General features: G+C 38.4%; 2 protein-coding genes across 5 annotated transcripts in view; both read right to left on the reverse strand.

Moving 5' to 3' along the window:
- Positions 1-4,045: 4,045 nt before the first annotated feature.
- poglut3 (protein O-glucosyltransferase 3) lies at positions 4,046-11,631 on the reverse strand. 3 transcript variants are annotated; one of them, XM_026910898.3, is made up of 8 exons: positions 11,328-11,630; positions 10,079-10,276; positions 8,847-9,127; positions 8,537-8,753; positions 7,691-7,887; positions 7,149-7,343; positions 6,803-6,907; positions 4,046-4,870 (listed from the first exon to the last, which is right to left on the reverse strand). In XM_026910898.3, exons 1-8 carry the CDS (start codon positions 11,602-11,604, stop codon positions 4,739-4,741), a joined length of 1,602 nt encoding a protein of 533 aa, XP_026766699.3. In that variant the 5' UTR covers positions 11,605-11,630; the 3' UTR covers positions 4,046-4,738. The 3 variants fall into 3 exon arrangements, with proteins under 3 accessions (XP_026766699.3, XP_053096201.1, XP_053096200.1); XM_053240226.1 differs by lacking the exon at positions 10,079-10,276 and having other exon boundaries at positions 11,328-11,631; XM_053240225.1 differs by lacking the exon at positions 7,149-7,343 and having other exon boundaries at positions 11,328-11,631.
- A 1,600-nt stretch (positions 11,632-13,231) lies between these two features.
- Positions 13,232-21,906, reverse strand: part of tmprss15 (transmembrane serine protease 15) — a 15,469-nt gene continuing 6,794 nt past the window's right edge. Inside the window, exons 10-25 of one of the 2 annotated variants that reach the window (XM_053240222.1) lie at positions 21,309-21,458; positions 21,088-21,193; positions 20,810-20,957; positions 19,925-20,066; positions 19,751-19,840; positions 18,870-18,995; positions 17,878-18,018; positions 17,322-17,432; positions 16,745-16,877; positions 16,166-16,261; positions 15,880-15,929; positions 15,550-15,763; positions 15,192-15,373; positions 14,170-14,265; positions 13,753-13,892; positions 13,232-13,615 (exon numbers count right to left, since the gene is read on the reverse strand). In XM_053240222.1, coding sequence (XP_053096197.1) covers positions 13,433-13,615; positions 13,753-13,892; positions 14,170-14,265; positions 15,192-15,373; positions 15,550-15,763; positions 15,880-15,929; positions 16,166-16,261; positions 16,745-16,877; positions 17,322-17,432; positions 17,878-18,018; positions 18,870-18,995; positions 19,751-19,840; positions 19,925-20,066; positions 20,810-20,957; positions 21,088-21,193; positions 21,309-21,458 — 2,108 coding nt within the window. In that variant the 3' untranslated portion in view covers positions 13,232-13,432. The remainder of the gene's footprint in view (positions 13,616-13,752; positions 13,893-14,169; positions 14,266-15,191; positions 15,374-15,549; positions 15,764-15,879; positions 15,930-16,165; positions 16,262-16,744; positions 16,878-17,321; positions 17,433-17,877; positions 18,019-18,869; positions 18,996-19,750; positions 19,841-19,924; positions 20,067-20,809; positions 20,958-21,087; positions 21,194-21,308; positions 21,459-21,906) is intronic. The other variant, XM_053240221.1, reaches the window with a different exon arrangement.

Here is a 21,906-nt window from a genome sequence, read left to right on the forward strand (position 1 = left end):
AATTCCAGATCTGGATGAAAAAAACTCCCGGTACCAGAAGTGTCAGGACTCAGAAACACGTCAACGCTGGACAAGAGCAAAACGAGGACCATTTCTACTGCGACTTTCCTTCAGAGACGCTGACGGGACGACATTACTGCGCATTGCATCAGTGTCCAACAGACTGTCTCCACATGGACATCAGCAACATGCTGTTTACAGAAACACAAAACCGGGACAAGCTAATCCTGCTACGAGGAAAACAGCCACATGTTCCTGCAGACGAGACGCTGCTCGCTGTAGAGAGGATATAATCGTCCCACATCCGAATTTATTTTTATCCACTAAAGATCTGAAACACAACAATAAACAGTCACATAGCTATTAATCGGTCTCTCAAAACACTTTTAGAACTGACCTAGCCTTTAGCCTTTTCCTGGCACATTATGTTACTTCCCCTTTATCTTCTTTTAATTATCATATATTTATTCTTTTTTTAACTTCTAATTATAGATTATATTTTATTTTGTTTTTTCTTCTTTCTGTCACAGCTATTTTTAATCGCATTATAATTTATTGCGTTATCATTATTTGCCTATTTTACTATTTTATTTTTGAGGACCTTTTGTGTCTTTATTTCTCTGTTTTTACGCTGTAAAGCACTTTTAGAGCTTTATTATTAAAATGAATATTATTTTTATGTTTGTGTTTTATACGTTGGAACTTTGATTTTGCATTAGAGTTGAAAATCTGAGTCTTTTTTTTAACGAGGAGTCATTTGATTGTGTTCAGTTAAATGATTCATTCAGATTCGCTCACCGATTCGTTCAGCTGCACAATCAGCCCAGACATTTACATCAGACTACAAACAGCTTGAGTCGTGTGAAGTAGCTAATAATTTTTGTAATTTGGTTTTATTTTTTTTACACTGAAATGCACAGTGAAGTAGCTCCACATCATGATGCACCCACCACCATGCTTCACAGCTGAAGGTTTCAGTGTTAGTGTGCAGGACTCCAAACACAACATTACACATTTCTGACAAAACTTTTCTCTCATCCTGGTGTTCTTTGGAAAAATTGATGTGCAGGAGTCTGGGGGGTTTGTTTTGTTTTGTTTAGTTTTGGTTTTTTCCTCCATGGTGTCCTTCCTTTAACACCACTGTGTTTCTTATACTGCAGTTTTTTGTTTTTTCAGTCCTTCAGTATGACACGTTGTGATCTTGGTGTGATCTTGGTGTGATCTTGGTGTGATCTTGGTGTGATCTTGGTGTGATCTTGGTGTGATCTTTGCAGGACGTCACTTTACAGTACTGAATTCACACTGTTTGAACACGCAGGTCTTTAGAAATAATTTCGACAGTATTCTCTACAATTCTTCTCCTGTCTTTTCACAGGGTGCGGCATCTCTACAACCTCACCTCTAATCTCGTCTCGTCTCGTTAAGCAGAACACCTGACTCCGATTAGCTCTGGAGAGGTCGTTAGCCGTGAGGTTCACATACACATTCAGTATTGACCAGAAGTAAAGCAGTACTGTAGTTTGCTGATTATTACAATATGCATGAAGATCAAAACACGTTTTTATGAGTAACTTAGAAATCCTGACATTCCAAAGGGTTCATACGATTTTTCTCATCTTATCTATCCATCTATCTTTCTATGCTTCTGTCCCTTTTTATCTTTCTTTCTCTATATATCACTTTATCCCATATGCTGTGTGTAACAAGGCATGTGTGAGGTTCAGCTTCAGTGACTGCAGCAGATTGTTAAATAAAAAACCCTGTGTGTGTGTGTGTGTGTGTGTGTGTGTGTGTGTGTAGTCAGGATTTTTCTGTAAATCTCACAAAACCCAGAATGTCTAGATAAATACACATAAAGATACAGAGAAGGGAAACCTAGAGATTAGATAGAAAGCTAAAAAGGAACTGGAAAATGTTTTTATTGAAATAGAATTAAAGTAAAAATATAAGCCTCATGAATGATGTCCTCTATTATGTTGTAGAGAAAATGCAAAAAAAAAAAAATGCACAAAATAATAATAAAACTGGACAGACTGTAGTATAAAGGACACTGTGATAATGTAAAGGTTTAAAATGACTGGGATCTTCGTTGTACCTCCACGTTCTCTCTCTCTGAAGGATAAAAACTCCACTTCTCCGTTTCAAACAGCATCGTCACGTTTCTGAGGCACGAGGAGCTCATCGTCGTCTTTTCAGCCGGTTTATCAAAAACCTCTTTCAGCTTCTGAGAGAACAAAAATCATATAAAAATTCAGAGGGCTCAACACACAGAAATGAAAGAGGATGAAGCGTGAAGCAACACCGCCCCCTACAGGACACTCTCAGAGGAACAGCGGGGAGAGACGGGCAGGAACCGAGTACTATAGACGTTTAAATGTGAGAAAACGCTGATTTAACGACAGATTTTGCTGATTTTTTCTTTCCTGGATTTTATATCAGTCATCAAAAACATCATGCTACAGGATTTATAATGAATTTTAAAAAATAAAAATAAAAAAAAAATAATAAAAAAAAAATTTAAAAAAAAAACAGATTTTCAGATTATTGCTCTGGAATCAGAGACCAAACCTGCGATCTCGCAAAATTTCTCGTGAAAACTTTTAGATTAAAAAAAAATGGTGGACCACAGTTCAGTTCAGCTCGACTCTCACTGGTATTCGGTCTCTCATGCGAGTTTGTCCCAAAAAAATACAAAAATCATCATAAGATCAATAATTTACTTCCATGATTAGAAAATATCGAGGCACTCGCCACCAGACCTCTGCGCGATGCTAGCTAGCTAACTTAGCTATTGTTAGCCATGATTGGTTGGTGGTTGTCATGGTAACACTGAATTATATTATATATATATATATATATATATATTCTAATTATATATATAGGCTGCTGTTAAGTAAATCAGTGAGGAAACGAGGATGTGAGCGGTAGCTAAGTCGGCCGTATGAGGCTGCTGTAATTTGCAGGAGGTCAAAGGGGCGTTCCCAAATTTGCATATTCATGCATATTCATAGATCCTGTGTAAATGTGCAGCATGTAGGCAATGAGCTTTGTTATGCAATCACTTTATCCTCGTAGGTCCATGACGGAGAAACGCTGCTCGGTCTCATCCTCATCACCGGAGCTGCTCCTCTGTACCGTCCAATCAGCTTTAATCAGATATAATCAGACTGAATCACTGCAGTCGCAGCTCTCTCTCCTTTACAAATCTCAGAGACAGACGTCAGACGAGATGACGAGGCGTTGAGCTGATGAGGGGCGTGTTCATGTCACAGTGTGTATAAACACACGTCAGCTCTGTTTCCTAACACACACGACATTAAGGCTGAAACGTTTCGCTGTGCGTTCAGCAGAATCTATAATAAGCGAAGCTGGAGAGAGGCGTAATAAAGGGAGAGGAAAAAAGGGAAAAATGTAGGAGAAGGTAAGAGAAAGGAGAAAGTCAACATCAAATCAGCATCATGTCACGAAGGTGGAACTTTTTCCCTTCTTTATGTAAACTGTACTGATGCACTTCCTGTCATGAACTCTGCACTCGTCTCAGTGTAGCCGCATAAAGCCGAATACACACTGATTTTCCAACACTGTATACAAACAGCTACACTGCTTTGCATTGCACCTCCAGTTCTCTTTGCGGAACAGACAATTCTCGCTTGCCCACATCTCCACAATCAGTCTTTCCATGTTTTTCTCTCGTCTCTGTTCCAAATCACTCCACTGTGTCCACGTAACAAATAACTGTGTAGTGTGAGCAGTAGTCTTGGGGTGATTGACGACAGAATCGGGAATCGCTGATCGATTTCCAACTATCGCGACGTTCATCAAGTCTGCAGCTTTATGATCGACAACAATAAAGTGTGTCGTATTTCGTTATAGGTGTTTTCTCTTCACCTGTTTTTTATCTTATTCGAACCTTAATAACCTGCAGCCAAGTCGATTCAGAGTCTCTCGGACACATGGTAAGAGGAAGAAAAAAAAAAAAACAACATTCTTCTGTTGTAGATGAAACTGGGAACTATTTAAATAAAAACATATTAAAAAAAAACATGAGAAAAATCGTTTTATTCATTTCATAGATCCAAATTGAGGAATAACTCAGACAGAATCTCAGCAGCTCTGTTGTGAAATGTAAACAGTAAACGTACAAGCATTTCTCTCTCACACACACACACACACACACACACACACACACACACACACACACACACACACACACACACACAGCTGATGCTGCAGTTGTTACAGTACAGGACAGTAAACAATCAGTTTAAAAGCCAGACTTGGTTTCTCTTTGAGAAAATATAATACACTAAAAGGATCTTCACTTATAAAATATAATCACTCTGCGTGTATGTGTATGTGTGTGTGTGTGTGTGTGTGTGTGTGTGTGTGTGTGTGCGCGTGCGTGTGTGTGTGTGATTCATATAAAATTAGGACATGATTTACCCACCGTATTATCAGCACATATGGAACAGCAAAAGGAAATGGTCCCTATTTTACAGGCAGCACTGCACGAGTCCTTCGCTGCTGAATGAGACACAGCCGAGGATCCTGTGTGTTTACGGGGAAGGTGTTTCTGTGGTCTATGTAGTAAACGTGGCGTGCGGTTCGGGACACGCCCACAGTGGACGGGATGTACAGGTGTCTGAAGGCGTGTGAGGAAGCAGGTGAGTGTGTCAGGTGGAAAGGCTCTCTGCAGGAACGCTCGCTCTCAGACGGCGGTGATTCCGCGCCTCCTCTGTCAGAGCTCATCGCTCGGCCGCTCCCGCGTCCTCCTGCCACAGTCGCACGCTGCGCTGAGGTCAGACGGCTGTCTCACTCGCTCCATTTCAGGATGAACAGCAGGTTCATCCACCTGTCGATCTGCATACCACTGAAAAACAGAAACAACACGAATAATAAAAGCAGTAACGTACACTCTCGGCTCAAACTCATTAAGAATTAAGAACTAAATTTACAGCATTAGCACCAAACTTTCTCCGAAAACACTGAGCAGCATTTTAATCAACTAAAACTCCGATTTGTTCAGAACTCACAAGAAAGGCTTTGGCTTATTGTGCATCCTGGTCATGGAATAATCTTCAGAACACATTACAGCTTAATCACTTTATTATTATAATCACTCAGAGTTTAAAGCTGTGAGTGTAACTGAAGAGTGTAACTGCTCTTCATAAGCTGCATTCTGTATTACGTGTTTTGGATTATTTTTATGACTGTTTCGTGTGTTTGAATTCTAAGTGTGTTACTCTGTAAAAGCGTGTCTTCTTGACCAGGTCTCCCTCAAAAAACAGATTTAATCTCAAGGGACGTCTTGGCTAAATAAAGGTTAAATAAATAAAAAATAAATAAAAACCTCACACTGGGAGAATAAGAACCACTTTTTATTTACAGGAGAAACTCAAAGTCAAAAGACTTTACTCTATTACACTTTATTAACATGTATTACTGTTTATTACTGTGTAATTATTATAGTTTAGTATTGTTACTGTATCACTGCTCATCGCTGTTTATTACAGTTATATACTGCTATTATTACTGTATTATAGATATTTATCCCTGTTCTTTCCATTTCTTTTTACTCTTTATTACTGTTATATACTGTGCATTATTAGCAGTAGAAGTACTTACACTAATAGTAATATTAGTAAAAGTAGAAGTAATAGTACTCACACTAACCGCAGTAGTAAAAGCAGGAGAAGCAGTACTAGAGGAAATAGTAATATTAGCAGTAATAGCAGGAGTAACAGCAGTCATAGTAGTATTAGAGGACATAGTAACAGGAGTAACAGCAGTAGTAGAAGCAGTATTAGAGGAAACAGTAATAGTAATAACAGCAGTAGTGGTATTAGAAGAAATAGTAATAGTAGTAGTAGTAATATTAGTAGTAATATTAGCAGTAATAGTATTAGAGGAAATAACAGTAATAATAGTAATATTAGCAGTAATAGTAGAAGTAGTATTAGAGGAAACAGTAATAGTAATATTAATAGTAATAGTAGTAGTATTAGAGGAAATAGATACAGTAGTAGTAGTAATAGTAGTAATGACAGTAGTAATAGCAGTAGTTACAGCAGTCTTAGCAGTAGTAGCATTAGCAGAAACAGTAATATTAGTAATAATTATATTAGTAATAATAGTAGTAGTAGTATTAGAGGAAACAGTAATATTAATAATAGTAATATTAGTAGTAATAGCAGTAGTAACAGTAGTAGTATTAGAGGAAATAGTAATAGTAATAATAGTACTAGCAGTAATAGTAATAATAGTAGTAATATTAGTAATAGTAATATTAATAGTAATAACAGTAATAATAGTAATATTAGCAGTAATATTAGCAGTAATAGTAGTATTAGAGGAAATAACAGTAATAATAGTAATATTAATAGTAGTAGTAGTAGTATTAGAGGAAATAGATACAGTAGTAGTAGTAATAGTAGTAATGGCAGTAGTAATAGCAGCAGTTACAGCAGTCTTAGCAGTAGTAGCATTAGCAGAAACAGTAATATTAGTAATAATTATATTAGTAATAATAGTAGTAGTAGTATTAGAGGAAATAGTAATAGTAATATTAGCAGTAATAGTAGTAGTATTAGAGGAAATAACAGTAATAACAGTAATATTAGCAGTAATATAACAGCAGTAGCATTACCTTTAGCACCATGTAGCAATAGCAATAGTAATATTAGTGGAAAAGTAATAGTAATATTAGCAGTAATAGTAATAGTAGAAGTATTAGAGGAAGCAGTAACAGTAATAATATTAATATTAGCAATAATATCAGCAGTAGTAACAGCATTAGCATTACCTTTAGCACCATGTAGTAATAGCAGTAGAGTCGGTGAGGTTGGAGCAGCTCTCTGACCAACGCCTGCCCCGCCCTCGCTATGGCCTCCACTTCACCATCATTCTCCTGTTACACACACACACACACACACACACACACACACACACACACACACACACACAGTATTACATGGCTGCCCCAACAGGGAGGGGCGTGGCCAGGTATTTTTCCCAGACGCAGCTTCATGCACACGAGCGTCGTCAGGAGCGACTCGTCTACGGTTCTGCTTCTGTACTTTCTGCTTTAATGACATAAAGTATCTCACACACACAGTGTATCACACGGTAATTACTCAGTAACTTCTCACCTTCGCCCACTGGATTTTCTCAATCAGATCAGACAGATCTCTCCTGAGCCGTAAGTAATGGCGCCCGGGCCTGAGGTGTGCGTAAAAGTGTTCGTAATACGAAGAGTCCTGCTTCATTACCACACTGTTCCCCAACATCAGGTACGGAAACCTGTACGCAGCTACGGTCCCGTCCACGTTCACCTGGTACTTATACTGAACACACACACGTACGCACACGCACATACACACACGCACATACACACACGCACAGGCACACACGCACAGGCACACACGCACATACACACACGCACATACGCACACGCACATACGCACACGCACATACGCACACGCACACACGCACAGGCACACACGCACAGGCACACACGCACAGGCACACACTGAATAATTCTCTCTGTATTGCTTAACAAGTCTGTTTTATTTTCTCGGAATAATCTGTGGAATACGTGAGCATTTCTTCTGTTTTATTTAATTATTGTTAATAATTTGTCCGTATTTATTATTATTATTATTATTTATTAAATTTTTTTGGTCATGCTCACCTTAAAGAAGTCGAAGAATCCGACCAGCGGCGCTTTCCCGAGATCTTTCTCTCGTTCACGGAAGAAGAAGAAAGCCGTGATTCCGGCGTCCAGCAGCTCGGGATTTTTCTTGGACATGGAGACGAGGTTTAATCGCTCCTCACGACTGTCTCTGCCTCGGAAAAACGCTCGCTCCGTTTTATTCGCCCACACAGGACCTGCACAACAACAAGAGCTTAACGACCTCCGATAAACAAGCAGATGCTAATGCGCTAAACATTAAATCAACAGCTAACACACACACACACACACACACACACACACACACACTCTAAAGTATTTTTTTATTTAACACACATTAAGACCTTACTGGAAACAGAAGCTGCTACTGATATAAATAAATGTTAAATAGATAGATAGATAGATAGATAGATAGATAGATAGATAGATAGATAGATAAAACAATAAATAAACAATTATTGTCAAAATAAAAAATACTGAAATGTTCCACAAAAAATTAATAAACAAATGTGAAATAAAGAAATAAATGTTATCAAAATAAATGAATGAATGTGAAAACAGAAACTGATGAATCCATTAAGAAATGTAGTTAATTAAATTAATGATATCTAAATAAATAAATAAATAAATAAATTTAAATAAATGCCAAAAAATATTACATAAAAATGTAATTAATATAAAAATAATATTAAATAAAAGATAGATAAATAAATGCCAAAAAATAAAATAAATAAAACGTAATAAAAATAAATTAAATGAATAATTAATGAATAAGTATTAAATAAATAAATAAATTTTAAAAAATACATAAATGAATGACTGACACACACACACGCACACACACACCTGTATTTCCCTGTACAGATAGCAGGTCGTTGGACACGCCCCTCATGGTCTCTAAGGTGGAGTGTGTGATGTCATAGGTGGGCAGGATGATGTCACGGGCGTCCTTCGAGCCGCACCAGGAGATAATGGGAACTGGTCCGGGAACGTCGGAAACTCTGCGCGTCTCTAGCGGCCAGTCTCCGACGTTAATGAAGAACTCGACGTCGGGCACACGGACCTGTAAGCAGATTTACAGCTGACCAATCAGAAGAGCCGCAGGACAGAAGTGCGTTTGTGATGGTGTGACGTGAAACGTGTAGAAACCTCTCACTTTGCGCGTGAGTGAAAGCAGCATCTCGTCGGAGAACATCTTGAAGTCGGTGTATTTCCCGAGCGAGCGGCGGTGCAGCTGGTTGTTGATGATGGCGTAGTGAATGACGCCTCTGTTAGAGAAGCGCGAGGGAACTTCCTGTCTCACTCGCCGCAGCTCGATGGAGGGAAACGCGCTGAAATCCTGCTCGATCTGAGGATCTGCGCTCGGACACTTCATCACACTCTGCCACGCCTCCGCGTCCTCATCGGGACAATCGCAGTCCTCATGATACACCGCTCCTGCAGCAGGGGGCGGGGCCAGAGGGTTTTATAACAACAACAACAACAACAACAACAATAATACACCGCTCCTGCAGCAGGAGGGCGGGGCCAGAGGGTTTTATAACAACAACAACAACAACAACAACAATAATACACCGCTCCTGCAGCAGGGGGCGGGGCCAGAGGGTTTTATAACAACAACAACAACAACAACAACAATAATACACCGCTCCTGCAGCAGGAGGGCGGGGCCAGAGGGTTTTATAACAACAACAACAACAACAATACACCGCTCCTGCAGCAGGAGGGCGGGGCCAGAGGGTTTTATAACAACAACAACAACAACAACAATAATACACCGCTCCTGCAGCAGGGGGCGGGGCCAGAGGGTTTTATAATAACAATAATAATAATAATAATAATAATAATAAAACAATAATAACAATAATAATAATAATTTTTAAAAAACGCTCTTGAACATCTACATGAACATCACCATAATTTCTTCCCTTTTTAACATAAAGTGGGCGTGGCTTATCTTGGGTTAAGCTTCTGTAAGCTCCACCCACATCAGTGACACAGCTGATTTCATTCCTCCCACACAGATTTTATTTACAAATAAATAAACTAATAAAGTGAAATAAATGAATATGAAATAAGCAAATGAATATGCAAACATGCAAAATAAATGAATGTAAAACAAACAAATAAATGTTAAACAAAAAATAAATAGATAAAGTCTCAGAGAGTCTCAGAGAGCAGAGTCTGTCAATCAAACTGCTCATTAGAATATTAGGCCACACCCACCAGGCCAGTCTCAGATCAGCTGAGAGTTGTACGAGTCTTAGACACTCAGGATCGGGATCAAACACACGTGTGTGATATTTTACACCATGTTCTAGTGCGGAGTGTTACAGTGTCTCTCTCTCTCTCACACACACACACACACACACACACACACACACACACCTGTCAGTGTGTACGGAGACTGAGCCACAGGTGTGTGTTTGTGAAACACCTCCACCTTCAGACCGTTGACCACGCTCGAGTAAAGCCGGAATCTCACGAGGAAGGAGCCGTCGCTCCGGTCCAGAGGCGCAGGAACATGAACACGGACTCGCTCCTGTGCAGAGACAGCGCTCACACTCACCTGGAACGAGTCTGAACCTGATACACACGCAGACGCACACGCAGACGCACACGCAGACGCACACGCAGACGCACACGCAGACGCACACGCAGACGCACACGCAGACGCACACGCAGACGCAGACGCACACGCACACGCACACGCAGACGCACACGCAGACGCACACGCAGACACTAAAGTCAACTGCCTACTCTGAAGGAATAAATAATTAAAATATATAAATATGTGTAAAATAAAAATGTCACCTTTCATTTGTCCCTGAAATTGACACAATAAATAAATGAATATATGAATATAAATAAATAGAATTTATTACAAACCACAGAGAGCAATAACCACTGGGTAGTTTTTTTTTATTTTTTTTTAACAATAAATTATTTAATAAAAATATTTTAATTACACATTTAATCAAATTATTCAAATTCAATATTTATTAAAAAAAATAGTAAATACAAAATGAACTGTGTGGAAAAAAATTAAGAGTAGAGTTTTTTTAAAATGATAAATAAATTAATAAATTTTATATTTATTCTAAAATATTTTTATTTTAATAATAAATTATATTTACACACTTTGCGTGACTTGATTCTGTTTATGAACTAAGTGGAAAACCATAAAGAATAGAGGTGTTTAAAACGTGTTTAGAGGTGTTTAAATCGTGCTTAGAGGTGTTTAAATCGTGCTTAGAGGTGTTTAGAGGTGCTTAGAGGTGTTTAAAATGTGTTTAGAGGTGTTTAAATTGTGCTTAGAGGTGTTTAGAGGTGCTTAGAGGTGTTTAAATCGTGCTTAGAGGTGTTTAAATCGTGCTTAGAGGTGTTTAAATCGTGCTTAGAGGTGTTTAAAACGTGCTTAGAGGTGTTTAGAGGTGCTTAGAGGTGTTTAAAACGTGCTTAGAGGTGTTTAAATCGTGCTTAGAGGTGTTTAGAGGTGCTTAGAGGTGTTTAAATCGTGCTTAGAGGTGTTTAAATCGTGCTTAGAGGTGTTTAGAGGTGCTTAGAGGTGTTTAAATCGTGCTTAGAGGTGTTTAAAACGTGCTTAGAGGTGCTCAGAGGTGTTTGTTGCTCTCACCCGGGGACACGGTGATGTTTTCTCCGGCTTTATTCACCGCCTGAATGTAGAAATAGCGGACCGGAACCACCACCCGCGGATCCAGCCCCGGACCCCAAATTATACATCTTTCTGGACTTATTTTAACTTTATCCTCCTGACAGAGTCCCGGTTTTCCATGACCGATCAGAAATGTAGCGATATAAACTGTTAATAACACATTTCGCGCAGTGTATAAAGTTTTTAAACAGTTTCTCTGCAGCATCGTTGCTGCTGTGATGCGCTTCCGCGTTTTCATACGGGAACTTTCTTCTTCTTTGACTTGACAAGCAACAGCAAGGCGTTTTACCGCCACCTACAGGCCTGGAGGTGTGGCTAACTCTCACAGAGCTGCACTGCTCGCAGTAAAATAAATAGAAATGCAGTAGTATTTTCATTTCGGTTTTTTACAAAAGGTTTTCATTGAATATTGCATTGTAGTAATACATGTTTCACCATTTTTCCTTCATGTGTAGTGAGTTTAATTTCAGCACTCAGTGTGCTACTGCGTGGTAAAGACCGCCATCTTACTTTACCTGTCCTAACAGGTATCTGTTCTAGATGTGAACCAGGTGTCTCACTTTCTCTCACTTCTGTATCCAAGAAATCCAACTTTGTTAACGAGAGTTCTTTAGAAACTTTGTAAGCAGAATAATTCCGAAGTGGAAGAATTTATTTTGTATGATTATTATTATTATTATTATTATTAGTTATAAGTCAGCACTGCAGTGCATTGTGGGATATTGGGAATGTGCTGGATATTCGATCTATCCATCATTTTCCGTACCGCTTTTCCTACATGGGGTTGCGGGGAGCCTGGAGACTTTCACAGGGAACTCCAGGCACAAGGCGGGGACACCCTGGACGGGGTACCAACCCATCGCAGGGCACAATTACACACACATTCACACACTACGGACAATTTAGAGATGCCAATGAGCCTACAACGCATGTCTTTGGACTGGGGGAGGAAACTGGAGTACCCAGAGGAAACCCCCGAAGCACGGGGAGAACATGCGAGGCAAACGCGCTAACCACTAAACCACCGTGCTCCCTGTGCTGCTCCCTAAGTAGTGCACTTTACAGTGGACAGGCTGTGGATTTGGACAGCAGGTATAAGGGCCTTTCGCACCGCGGGAACCTTTTCATAGTACCTGAACTAATTGTGGAACTACCCACTTTTTGGCGTTTTCGCACCTCCGGAACTGGGTGCGATTTTAGTACCAACTGCCTTTTTCGAGAACCAAATGAGCTCCTACTCCGGCGCAGGGTCTAACCTCTAACAACTGGTTCTATCCGTGACGTAAGTAGACGCTGATTGGCCAAACGCGTATGAAAACGCCGTCACCCACCATGATTTAAAACACCGTGTAAACATACCGTAGTGTCGACTTATTCCGCAAGTATGGAGAACAGCGATAGATGGACGCGAGACAAAACACAGCTCCGATCACAGCGTCCTCCATCCTCCGGTTGTTTACGTTGTTCTTCTTTGTTTCCGTTGTTGAACGCCGCGCACAAATGACGTCGCTGAGGACTGGCTTACGTCACTTCCTAGTGCTCACTGTCGGTGCGAATGCAGCCCTTTAAACGGTACTGGGAAATAGTTCACGCAAAATCGCCCTGTACTTTAGTACCGTAAATTTAGTTCTGGAGCTAAAGCGGTCGGAAAAGGCCCTATAGTGCTGCAGGTCCTCACTTTGTCTCTGGTAAAACCTGCAGCAGGTAAACTTTGAGCTCTTGTGTGTGCTTTACAGACTGAGGTACTGTAATCAGTTCCACGTCTCGCTTCAATACGAAAGCACTACGACACAACATGAGACTTTACAAGAGACATCAATCACAGGTGTAGTAGTTTTTATCTCATTTTATTTAGATCCACTTGATTACAAGCGTAAATAATAAAACAGTCATCACCTGATCAGAGTAGCTTTGGGTTCTATTATTTGCTGTTCTTTAATGAACTGAGAACTTAATGAACACAAGTGAGATTTGAACATTAGCGTGAATGTCAAGATTACATCTGAAAAATAACAATATACTATTTAGAAATTAACAATATTTTCAACGTCCCTGCCACTATGTCCTCATCTCGCTCCGTCCCAGTGTGCGTACAGACGTCGAGTTTCCAGTATCCAGTCTGTGAACTGTGAGAGCAGTGCGTAAACTCCGGGACGTCCAGGTCGAGCGCAGCCCACGCCGAACGACGTCACACCCACCAAAACCCAGAATCCATCCTCCTCGCACATCAACGGCCCTCCAGAGTCACCCTGATACACAGACAAATTCATTTCCCCTTCGATCTCCACAATGTCTTACAGTCAACACTTTGTCTCTGGTCAACACTTTGCTTCAGCCATAAAATGTGGTAAAACACACACACACACACACACACACACACACACACCTGACAGGTGTCGATTCCGCCCTCAGGGTATCCCGCACACACCATCCGTTCAGTGATGTTATATTCAGGAAGTCTCGCCTGACACTCGCTGTTATTAATGAGGGGCAACACGGCCTGCTGTAATACATCAGCTACAACACCTACAACACACACACACACACACACACACACACACACACACACACACACAGAGAGAGTAATGCATTACCTTATTACCTGCATATATTTACATATATTTACACAAAGTTCAATCCCTGAAAACAGTTTAAAACATGAGTTTTGGTTTGTGAATTAACAGGAATAAAAACAGATTAGATATAATTAAATAAATAATAAATTTCTGCTCTAATTGGTTGATCGTTAGCTCTGTTGCTGTTTGTTGACCAAGAAGTGTATTTTTAATCCCGAGTGACGGACCTCCTTCAGTTAATGTGCCCCAGCCTGCGATCACACACTTTCTTCCTGCTGCAAACTGCTGATCGGACTCCGGCAGGCAGATCGGCTGGATGTAATCTGACAAAAATAACATTTATATGATGATTGTTTAAAAAAAAACAGGTTTTAAAATGTTTATCAGTTCATCAGATATACAGCTTTTGGTCTGTGTGCAGTCTGTTCAGGAGTCTGAGTCTGATAAAAAGAGCTGCTGCTATTGTATTCTTTTATTATTTAATAACCACAGACCAAAACAAGAGACTTCGAATTCAGGTCTCGTCGGTGTTCTTACGTAAACTTCAGCCATTTTGTTTCACAAGTTGCGAGTTTGTTTAGTGAAAAGTGTCTCTGGCTTAAACAGGGATGAAGATTCATTTACATTTGATCATCAAATCACGAACCTGATCATATGACATCACTACATTCAGGCTAGTAAACGTGCCTTGTGCTTTTTATTGCTAATTTTAGCGAGCTTGCTGATGAAACTGGCTAGCTAATTACCGAAAGCTAAGGCTATCTGCCCAATGCTAGCACAGTCCTACTTTAGGTAGCCGCCTAGCCTAGCAAATCTTAGCTTAGCGAGTCATTTATGCTAAAGAAAGGCAGATGGTGATGTCATATGATCAAGTTTTAATTGGTTGATTGAATTGAATTTAAGCTCCGCCCTTGTTGACCCAGGAACCGAGCGTCTCAAACGCTAGAACGTCAGCCATGACAGTGCTTTGAGGAGGTTTTTTTTTTTCTTTTTTGCATTATTGCATTATTGTTTCTGCTACTTTTATCCAATAAGAATGCAGTTTTTGGACTGATGATAATGAAGGAGTGAAACCTGTTGGAGAAACAAAGCCAGGATGTTCTAACATTTGCAAACCGTGAAGTGTAGGATCTGAACTCGCTGATCTCCAATAAACATTGTCGTGTTTCACTAATATGACCCTGAGAGGAAGTATACCGCACTGAGCAGCGTAATGATGGAGCGTATAAAGGTGTGATGAAACAGTTACCTGTGAAGTTGACTTTGTTCTGTAAGTGTATGAGTGCGATATCTGAGTCTTTCGTTCTTTTGTTGTAGTTCTGGTTCATGATAATCTGGTCGATTTTATGATTTTGTCTGTCTGAAGTGTCGGACTCGTACTGAGCATGAAGACCCAAAATCACGTTCCAGTTGGACAGGTGAATGTTCTTCCTGCAGGAGTTAATGATCGAAAACGATTAGCTAGGAAACAGAAAGTACTAATGCTACCATTGTTATCCTCAGGGCTTCATGATGAGCTTGGCTGAATGACAAAAAAGAATTATTTATATATAGAATGTAATTGTTTATTTAAGTTGCTGTAAAAGTGAAATAAGCTTTGGTCTGACCCGTAAACGCAGTGCGCGGCCGTAACGAGCCACTGCGAGTCGATTAACGTGGCTCCACAGACGCTTCGTCCTGTCCAGCGTAACGAGGCGATCCACGGCCACGCCCCCTTCACCGCGTCCTCTCCTCCCACAATCCTCCCTTCCACACCTTCACTCGTTTCTCTCCCGGACGAGCCCGACTCTGTGTTTATTACCACCTTCCGCTTTCCACACGCTGCAACGTTATATTATTAAGTTCCATTTTCATCTGGCTTTCAAAATTACACATTTAATTTTAATAATAATAATTAACTTTAATTAAAGGTAGCTGATTGGCTGAAAGTTACTCACGTTGGTTATCGCAGTGGAGCGATACGACCTTCTCACTGGGACATTTTTCACTTAAAATAAAACATAAAATAAGTAAAAGAATTTCAGAATGAAATAAACCTACAGTGAAGCTATTAATAAAAACAGAAGAAGGACTTTCAATTAAATGCCAAATTAAAAAGAAAATAAAAGTCCTGGTAAGCTGCTGTAGCCCCTTTACACCAACCCCAATACAAATACTGCACCTTTATTTTATTGTTAATTTATCATAAATTAAAAGTTTTTATTCCACACAGGGTTTTTTTACCTGGGTTTCACATCCACTGAGCCGTCAGCAGCCTGAGACACAATGACGAACGGAGCTTCTTCCCCCAGAGCAGACACGAACGACGCGTTTCCTGATCTACAGGAAAAAATAAACATTAACCAGCAGCACAAAGTCTGTTTATTAAAGTTTTCCCTAAAGACAGATCTAATAATAATAATAATAATAATAATATTATTATATTAGATCTGACATTCATTAGGAAGGAGAGCAAGCACATCTGAAAAGAAATTTAATAAATAAATTGTGACTGATTTTTTTTATTTAAAAAATTAAATAATTAAAGCAATTAAATATGTACAAGAACATCAATATAAATATAAATATAATTTCATTATATTATAATTTCAATATAAATATAAATTCAGGAATAAAGGAAAAATATAAGTGTGGCAGATCAGCAGATCTCCAACAGCAGCACTGCTCACTAATCATGCTTCATATTTATATTTATATTTATATTTATATTTATATTTATATTTATATTTATATTTATATTTATATTTATATTTATATTTCTGATGCTTTATATGAGGTGCACATCTGGACCTGACTCCTCACCTGTAGCCTAAGTATCTGCAGAAGTATCCGGAGGCGTGAGAGCTCCAGTCGGAGGAACACGCCGTGTAGAGACGCCTCTGAATCTCAATCTTCAAACGAGGAGCTCCGGGAAAATCTGCTCCTGTTAAATGCACTGAAGTACAAATACAATAAATATGTAAATAATAATTATAATTAAATAATAATAATAATAATTTATAATAGAAATATAAATACAAATATAATATAATATAATATGTAAACTCACCACAGTGCATTATGGGTAATGTAATCTCACCACAGTGCATTATGGGTAATGTAAACTCACCACAGTGCATTATGGGTAATGTAAACTCACCACAGTGCATTATGGGTAGTGTAAACTCACCACAGTGCATTATGGGTAATGTAAACTCACCACAGTGCATTATGGGTAATGTAATCTCACCACAGTGCATTATGGGTAATGTAAACTCACCACAGTGCATTATGGGTAATGTAAACTCACCACAGTGCATTATGGGTAGTGTAAACTCACCACAGTGCATTATGGGTAATGTAAACTCACCACAGTGCATTATGGGTAATGTAAACTCACCACAGTTTGCCTCGTCTGAAGCGTCGGGGCAGTTACTGACGCCGTCACACACACTGGCAGCGGCGACACACACTCCGGATCTGCACTGATACTCATCAGCCTGACACGCCTCTGCAGGAAACGTTAAAGAGTTTACTTTTATTTTACCTCCTTCAAGTAAAATAAGACTTAATTTATTTATGAATGAATTTGAATAAAAAATTCTAATTAAATTCTAAACTGTATGTTATTCAGAAACACCTCGATCTGATCGTAGAATTAAACACTTACTGACTCAATTCATTAATTAAACTAACGAGTTAAAGTCTTGCTCCCACTTCACATTTACATTTCACTGAAAACTTTAGAATTAAATTTTTAATTTTAATTAATTTTAATTTTAATTTAGACTTGAACATTGCGACTTAAAAAGATATTGGATTTAAAATAAATAAAATGGATTGACTGACCGGAATATTCATACTGTGTTAATAAAAATAATTAAATTTCATCATTTTTTCATTAATTCATTATTTATATATCATTTATTTATTTATTATGATGTTTATTTTCTTACCTGGCTGGCCGAGGTTGAAGCCTGTGCTGAAATTAGCGAGAAATCCACGATCACTTCCGGAAGAATCGGAGAAAAACATCACCGTCATCTCAGAGGTCGTGGAGAAAAGGTCAGGAAAATGCCGTTCGCCCGTTAACACACCTGTAAGACCAGGTAACAAAGCAACACAACACTGTATTACTAACGGGATTATTCTTATAAGTGGGTTATTAACATGTAATAATAATAATAATAATAATAATAATAATAATAATAACTATGCGAAAAAGTCTAGAAAAAGAAAACAATATAAAAACAACAGACATAAACATGTCAAAAGGACCACCAGCAAAATATTATAATAAACAATATAATAATAAAATAATATTAAATAATATAATAATTTTTCTTAAGTGTATATATGTATAATTTTTGTATAATTAGGAAATATTATAACATACTCGGAAGTTTAGGAGACTGAAAATGAGACATTAAGAAGCGATGACGTCATTAAATGTACAGCATACATACGAATAATCAATATCACAATAAACCACAGTATTTATCCTGTTTAATTACTGTAAAAAAAGAGAGTAAACATATACAAATATAAATTACATAAATCATAAACCACAGCAAACAGTAAAGAAATTATCATCATATGAAATGAGGACAGTCTAAACGGCAGAAAAATAAAATTGGGACGATATTTTTATTTTTATTATTATTATTATTATTATTATCATGATTATTGTTTTTATTATTATTATTATTATTATTATTATCATGATTATTGTTTTTATTATTATTATTATTATTATTATTATTATTATCATGATTATTGTTTTTATTATTATTATTATTATTATTATTATTATTATTATAAAATATGACTTCCCATGATCTGTATCCTACGTAGCAGCAGTTTAATTAACATTAAATTAATACAGATTGTAATTAAAATGCTGAAAGGACAGCGGAGTGATTGTGGGAGATCTGAAACGTTTTCTCACTCAGTAAAGTCGAATGCGGCTCGACTCCGTTGCGAACCTCCACCACGTCGTACCCTACCTCTAGAGAGAAATCCTGGAAATGCAGTTGGATATTTTGTCCTGGTTTAGCGTGTAAAATCCACAAACCTGAGCAAACACACACACACACACACACACACATTCGGTCTAAAATTCCAACACCTGCTCCTTTTATTCCATCAGTGAGAAAATTTTTTTTTTCCAGTAACAACAAGTGTTTTATTCCTTTTATATCACAACAATTTGCTCGATACAATTTGTTTTACTTTTTATCCAATAATAGTTACATTTAATGTCCATGAAACAAGTTAGTTCCTGTTGTCGCTTACGTTATAGCAGCTATAAACACTCGTTCCCTCACCAGCCTCTTTATTCTCTCTCTTCAAGTTAATAAGAAAAAAATCGCAGCTTGTTCCGCATGTTACTGAGAAACCGCAAAGAAGCGTAAACTCCTCTGTCCTGAAGACGTCGCAAAACTTACAGTTCCAGCTTCACCTCTGACTGTTACAAAGCGCTGACACTGGAGACTCCTTCCATACATGTTACATAAACATCTCCTTACTTTGAGGAAACTTCACCACATCTACTAATGTTTTTATTCTGTTTATTATCAGTGGAGCGTCGCTGTACACGTCCCTGTGAATGAGCTGTTGCTATAGAAACGATAACGTATTAGAACGAGCGCATTAATATAAACCTGCGCTACTGTCAGAGCTGCTGTTATAGAAAACTAATCAACACCTGACGACCAATCACAATCCAGAGTTCAGCAGCAGTGTGGTGTAAAATTCAGTATGTAGAATAAGGATTTTTTTGACATCGTATCGTGGTTTGCTGTTTATTAGTTTTACAGAATTACTCACATGATGCACCAGGTCTGTAGCCGTGAGGATAATTTGGTGAGCTGAAGGTCGTGTTTGGTTCGTAAAGGTCAAACGGACCTCCACAATCAGCTGTAGTGGAGAAATATAACCGTTAATCAAGCAGAGCGATATAAATGGAATATATGGAATATAAATGAGCGCAGAGTGCGGTACCCGGGCCTGGAGGAGGCGTGGTCAGGACCGGGACGGTGGTCGGGTCCGGTGGTGCTGGTCCACACGGCCCAGAGGTCATGCTGAGGTCATCCAGTGCAATATTGTTCCTCGTGCCTCCAGTCTTTCGCGCTTCAAATACGATCTGAAACGAGACGATCGATGACGGATGGAACATTTTCCTGCTTTAAGCTTATTTCATGAAAATGAAGTGAATTTTATAAAGTTTATATAAAGTCTTTATGAAGAATATTATAATGTTTAGCTACATTTCTCTGAAGGCAGCGGATGAGAAACTTCACTATTTTATTTCAATCTAATTTCTCTGAGAATGAGCACCAAACAGAAATAAATAAATAAATAAATAAATAAATAAACCCCTCATCCCTTCCCACAAAAGCACTGGATTTTTGTTTTGTAAAATAATAAACAAAACAACAATGATATAATGTCAAATTTAAATATGATCATTTAAATTGATAAGTAAAAAAAATTATAAAATGATTGAATTATTAAAATGATTAAATTGATTTTAAATCAATATAGATTTATTTTACAAACAAACAAAAAACTGTAGGAACATTATTAAAATGTGTACAGTAATATTTATGCAACTTTTAATTCTTTTCATTTCTGAATTTCTTTCCACCTGCAGATTCCAGCTGCCTTTATTTATAGATGTAAAAACTTTTATATCAAACTTAAACTTTAGCAGTGAATCAAATCAAAGCACAAAAATCAGTTTGTTCAGTTTTACACTTTTTTAAAAAATGTTTAAAAATCATGGAGCAGAAAATGTTGCTGCAGCTGGAAATAAAGCTTCTTGTGACATCACTATAAATTATATCCAAAACTATTTATTTTAAATTTTCCGGATGTTATACTGACTGTTTGATTTGTCGTGTCGTTTATGGTTATTTGTCCGTAGTTCCAGTTGTTTCCGTAGTTTCCCTCTTTCTGGAAGAGGAGTGTGACGTTCGAGTCTCTCTCTGCGCTTACCCTCAGACTCCGGGCCTCCTCGCCGTACATGTGATACCTCAAAGAGCAAAACACGATGCCACTGGTTCATATTTTAACATATTTAACATTATATTTAATATTTAGCCCATGAGCTCAGTGCTTGTGTTCTTTAGAGAAAAACAGACAGGAAAAGGAACGGCACTAACCAGAATCTCAAACACATCGCTTCTGCTGCGGGATCCAACGGGAGGCTGCGGAGACGGAAAATCTTCTCCCAGCTCCCGGGACTCACCGGCGTTATGATGTAGTACCCTAGAAAACGTGTGTGGTTTGGGACACGCCCAATGTGGAGTCATGATGGACAGAATTCACATGACGGAAAGCTGAAATAAATCGTTTTGGATGGAGTACAGATGTGGAAGTTTACCGGACTCGTTAGCGAACGTGTGGTCGAAGCTCGGCCCGTTCAGAAAAGGAAAAGAAGTTCCGTTCTTCCTCATCCACTCTCCATCACCATCGAGGTCGTGTCTCCAGAAACAGAACCCCTCCTCAAACGAGCAGTTTATCTTCACCTCATCTGAACACAGAAACGCAATGTTTATTCACTTAGTTCATTTATTCATCTCAGCATCAGGTCCAAATGTTACAGACAAAATAACAATAGCAGAATTACTGTATTTTATTCCACACCTACAGAAAAACCTCTCCTTTGGCTGGAGGTTTAAACTGAGATGCCATGTAACCATGACAACGAGCATGACTTGTGGTTTGTGCTAGGCCTGTGCTTTCACTTCATTAGCACAATGCATTAGGACAAGAAAAATAAATTCACACCTGCCCCGGTGTGGAAATGTTTTAATGAAAAGAGCATGAAATGGCTAAGACGTAACCATAGCAACAAGCGAATAAGCCTGTTGATAAATAAAGGACTTGAAGATTAGCTAAGTGAAATATTATTCAAAGAAGAGAGAATAATGTGTAAAAATCATTTTCCTTCACACTCTGCACGCTCATATCGACTCACT

The sequence above is a fragment of the Pangasianodon hypophthalmus genome, chromosome 15 (genome assembly GCF_027358585.1).
Source record: "Pangasianodon hypophthalmus isolate fPanHyp1 chromosome 15, fPanHyp1.pri, whole genome shotgun sequence".
Classification (NCBI taxonomy): Eukaryota; Metazoa; Chordata; class Actinopteri; order Siluriformes; family Pangasiidae; genus Pangasianodon; species Pangasianodon hypophthalmus.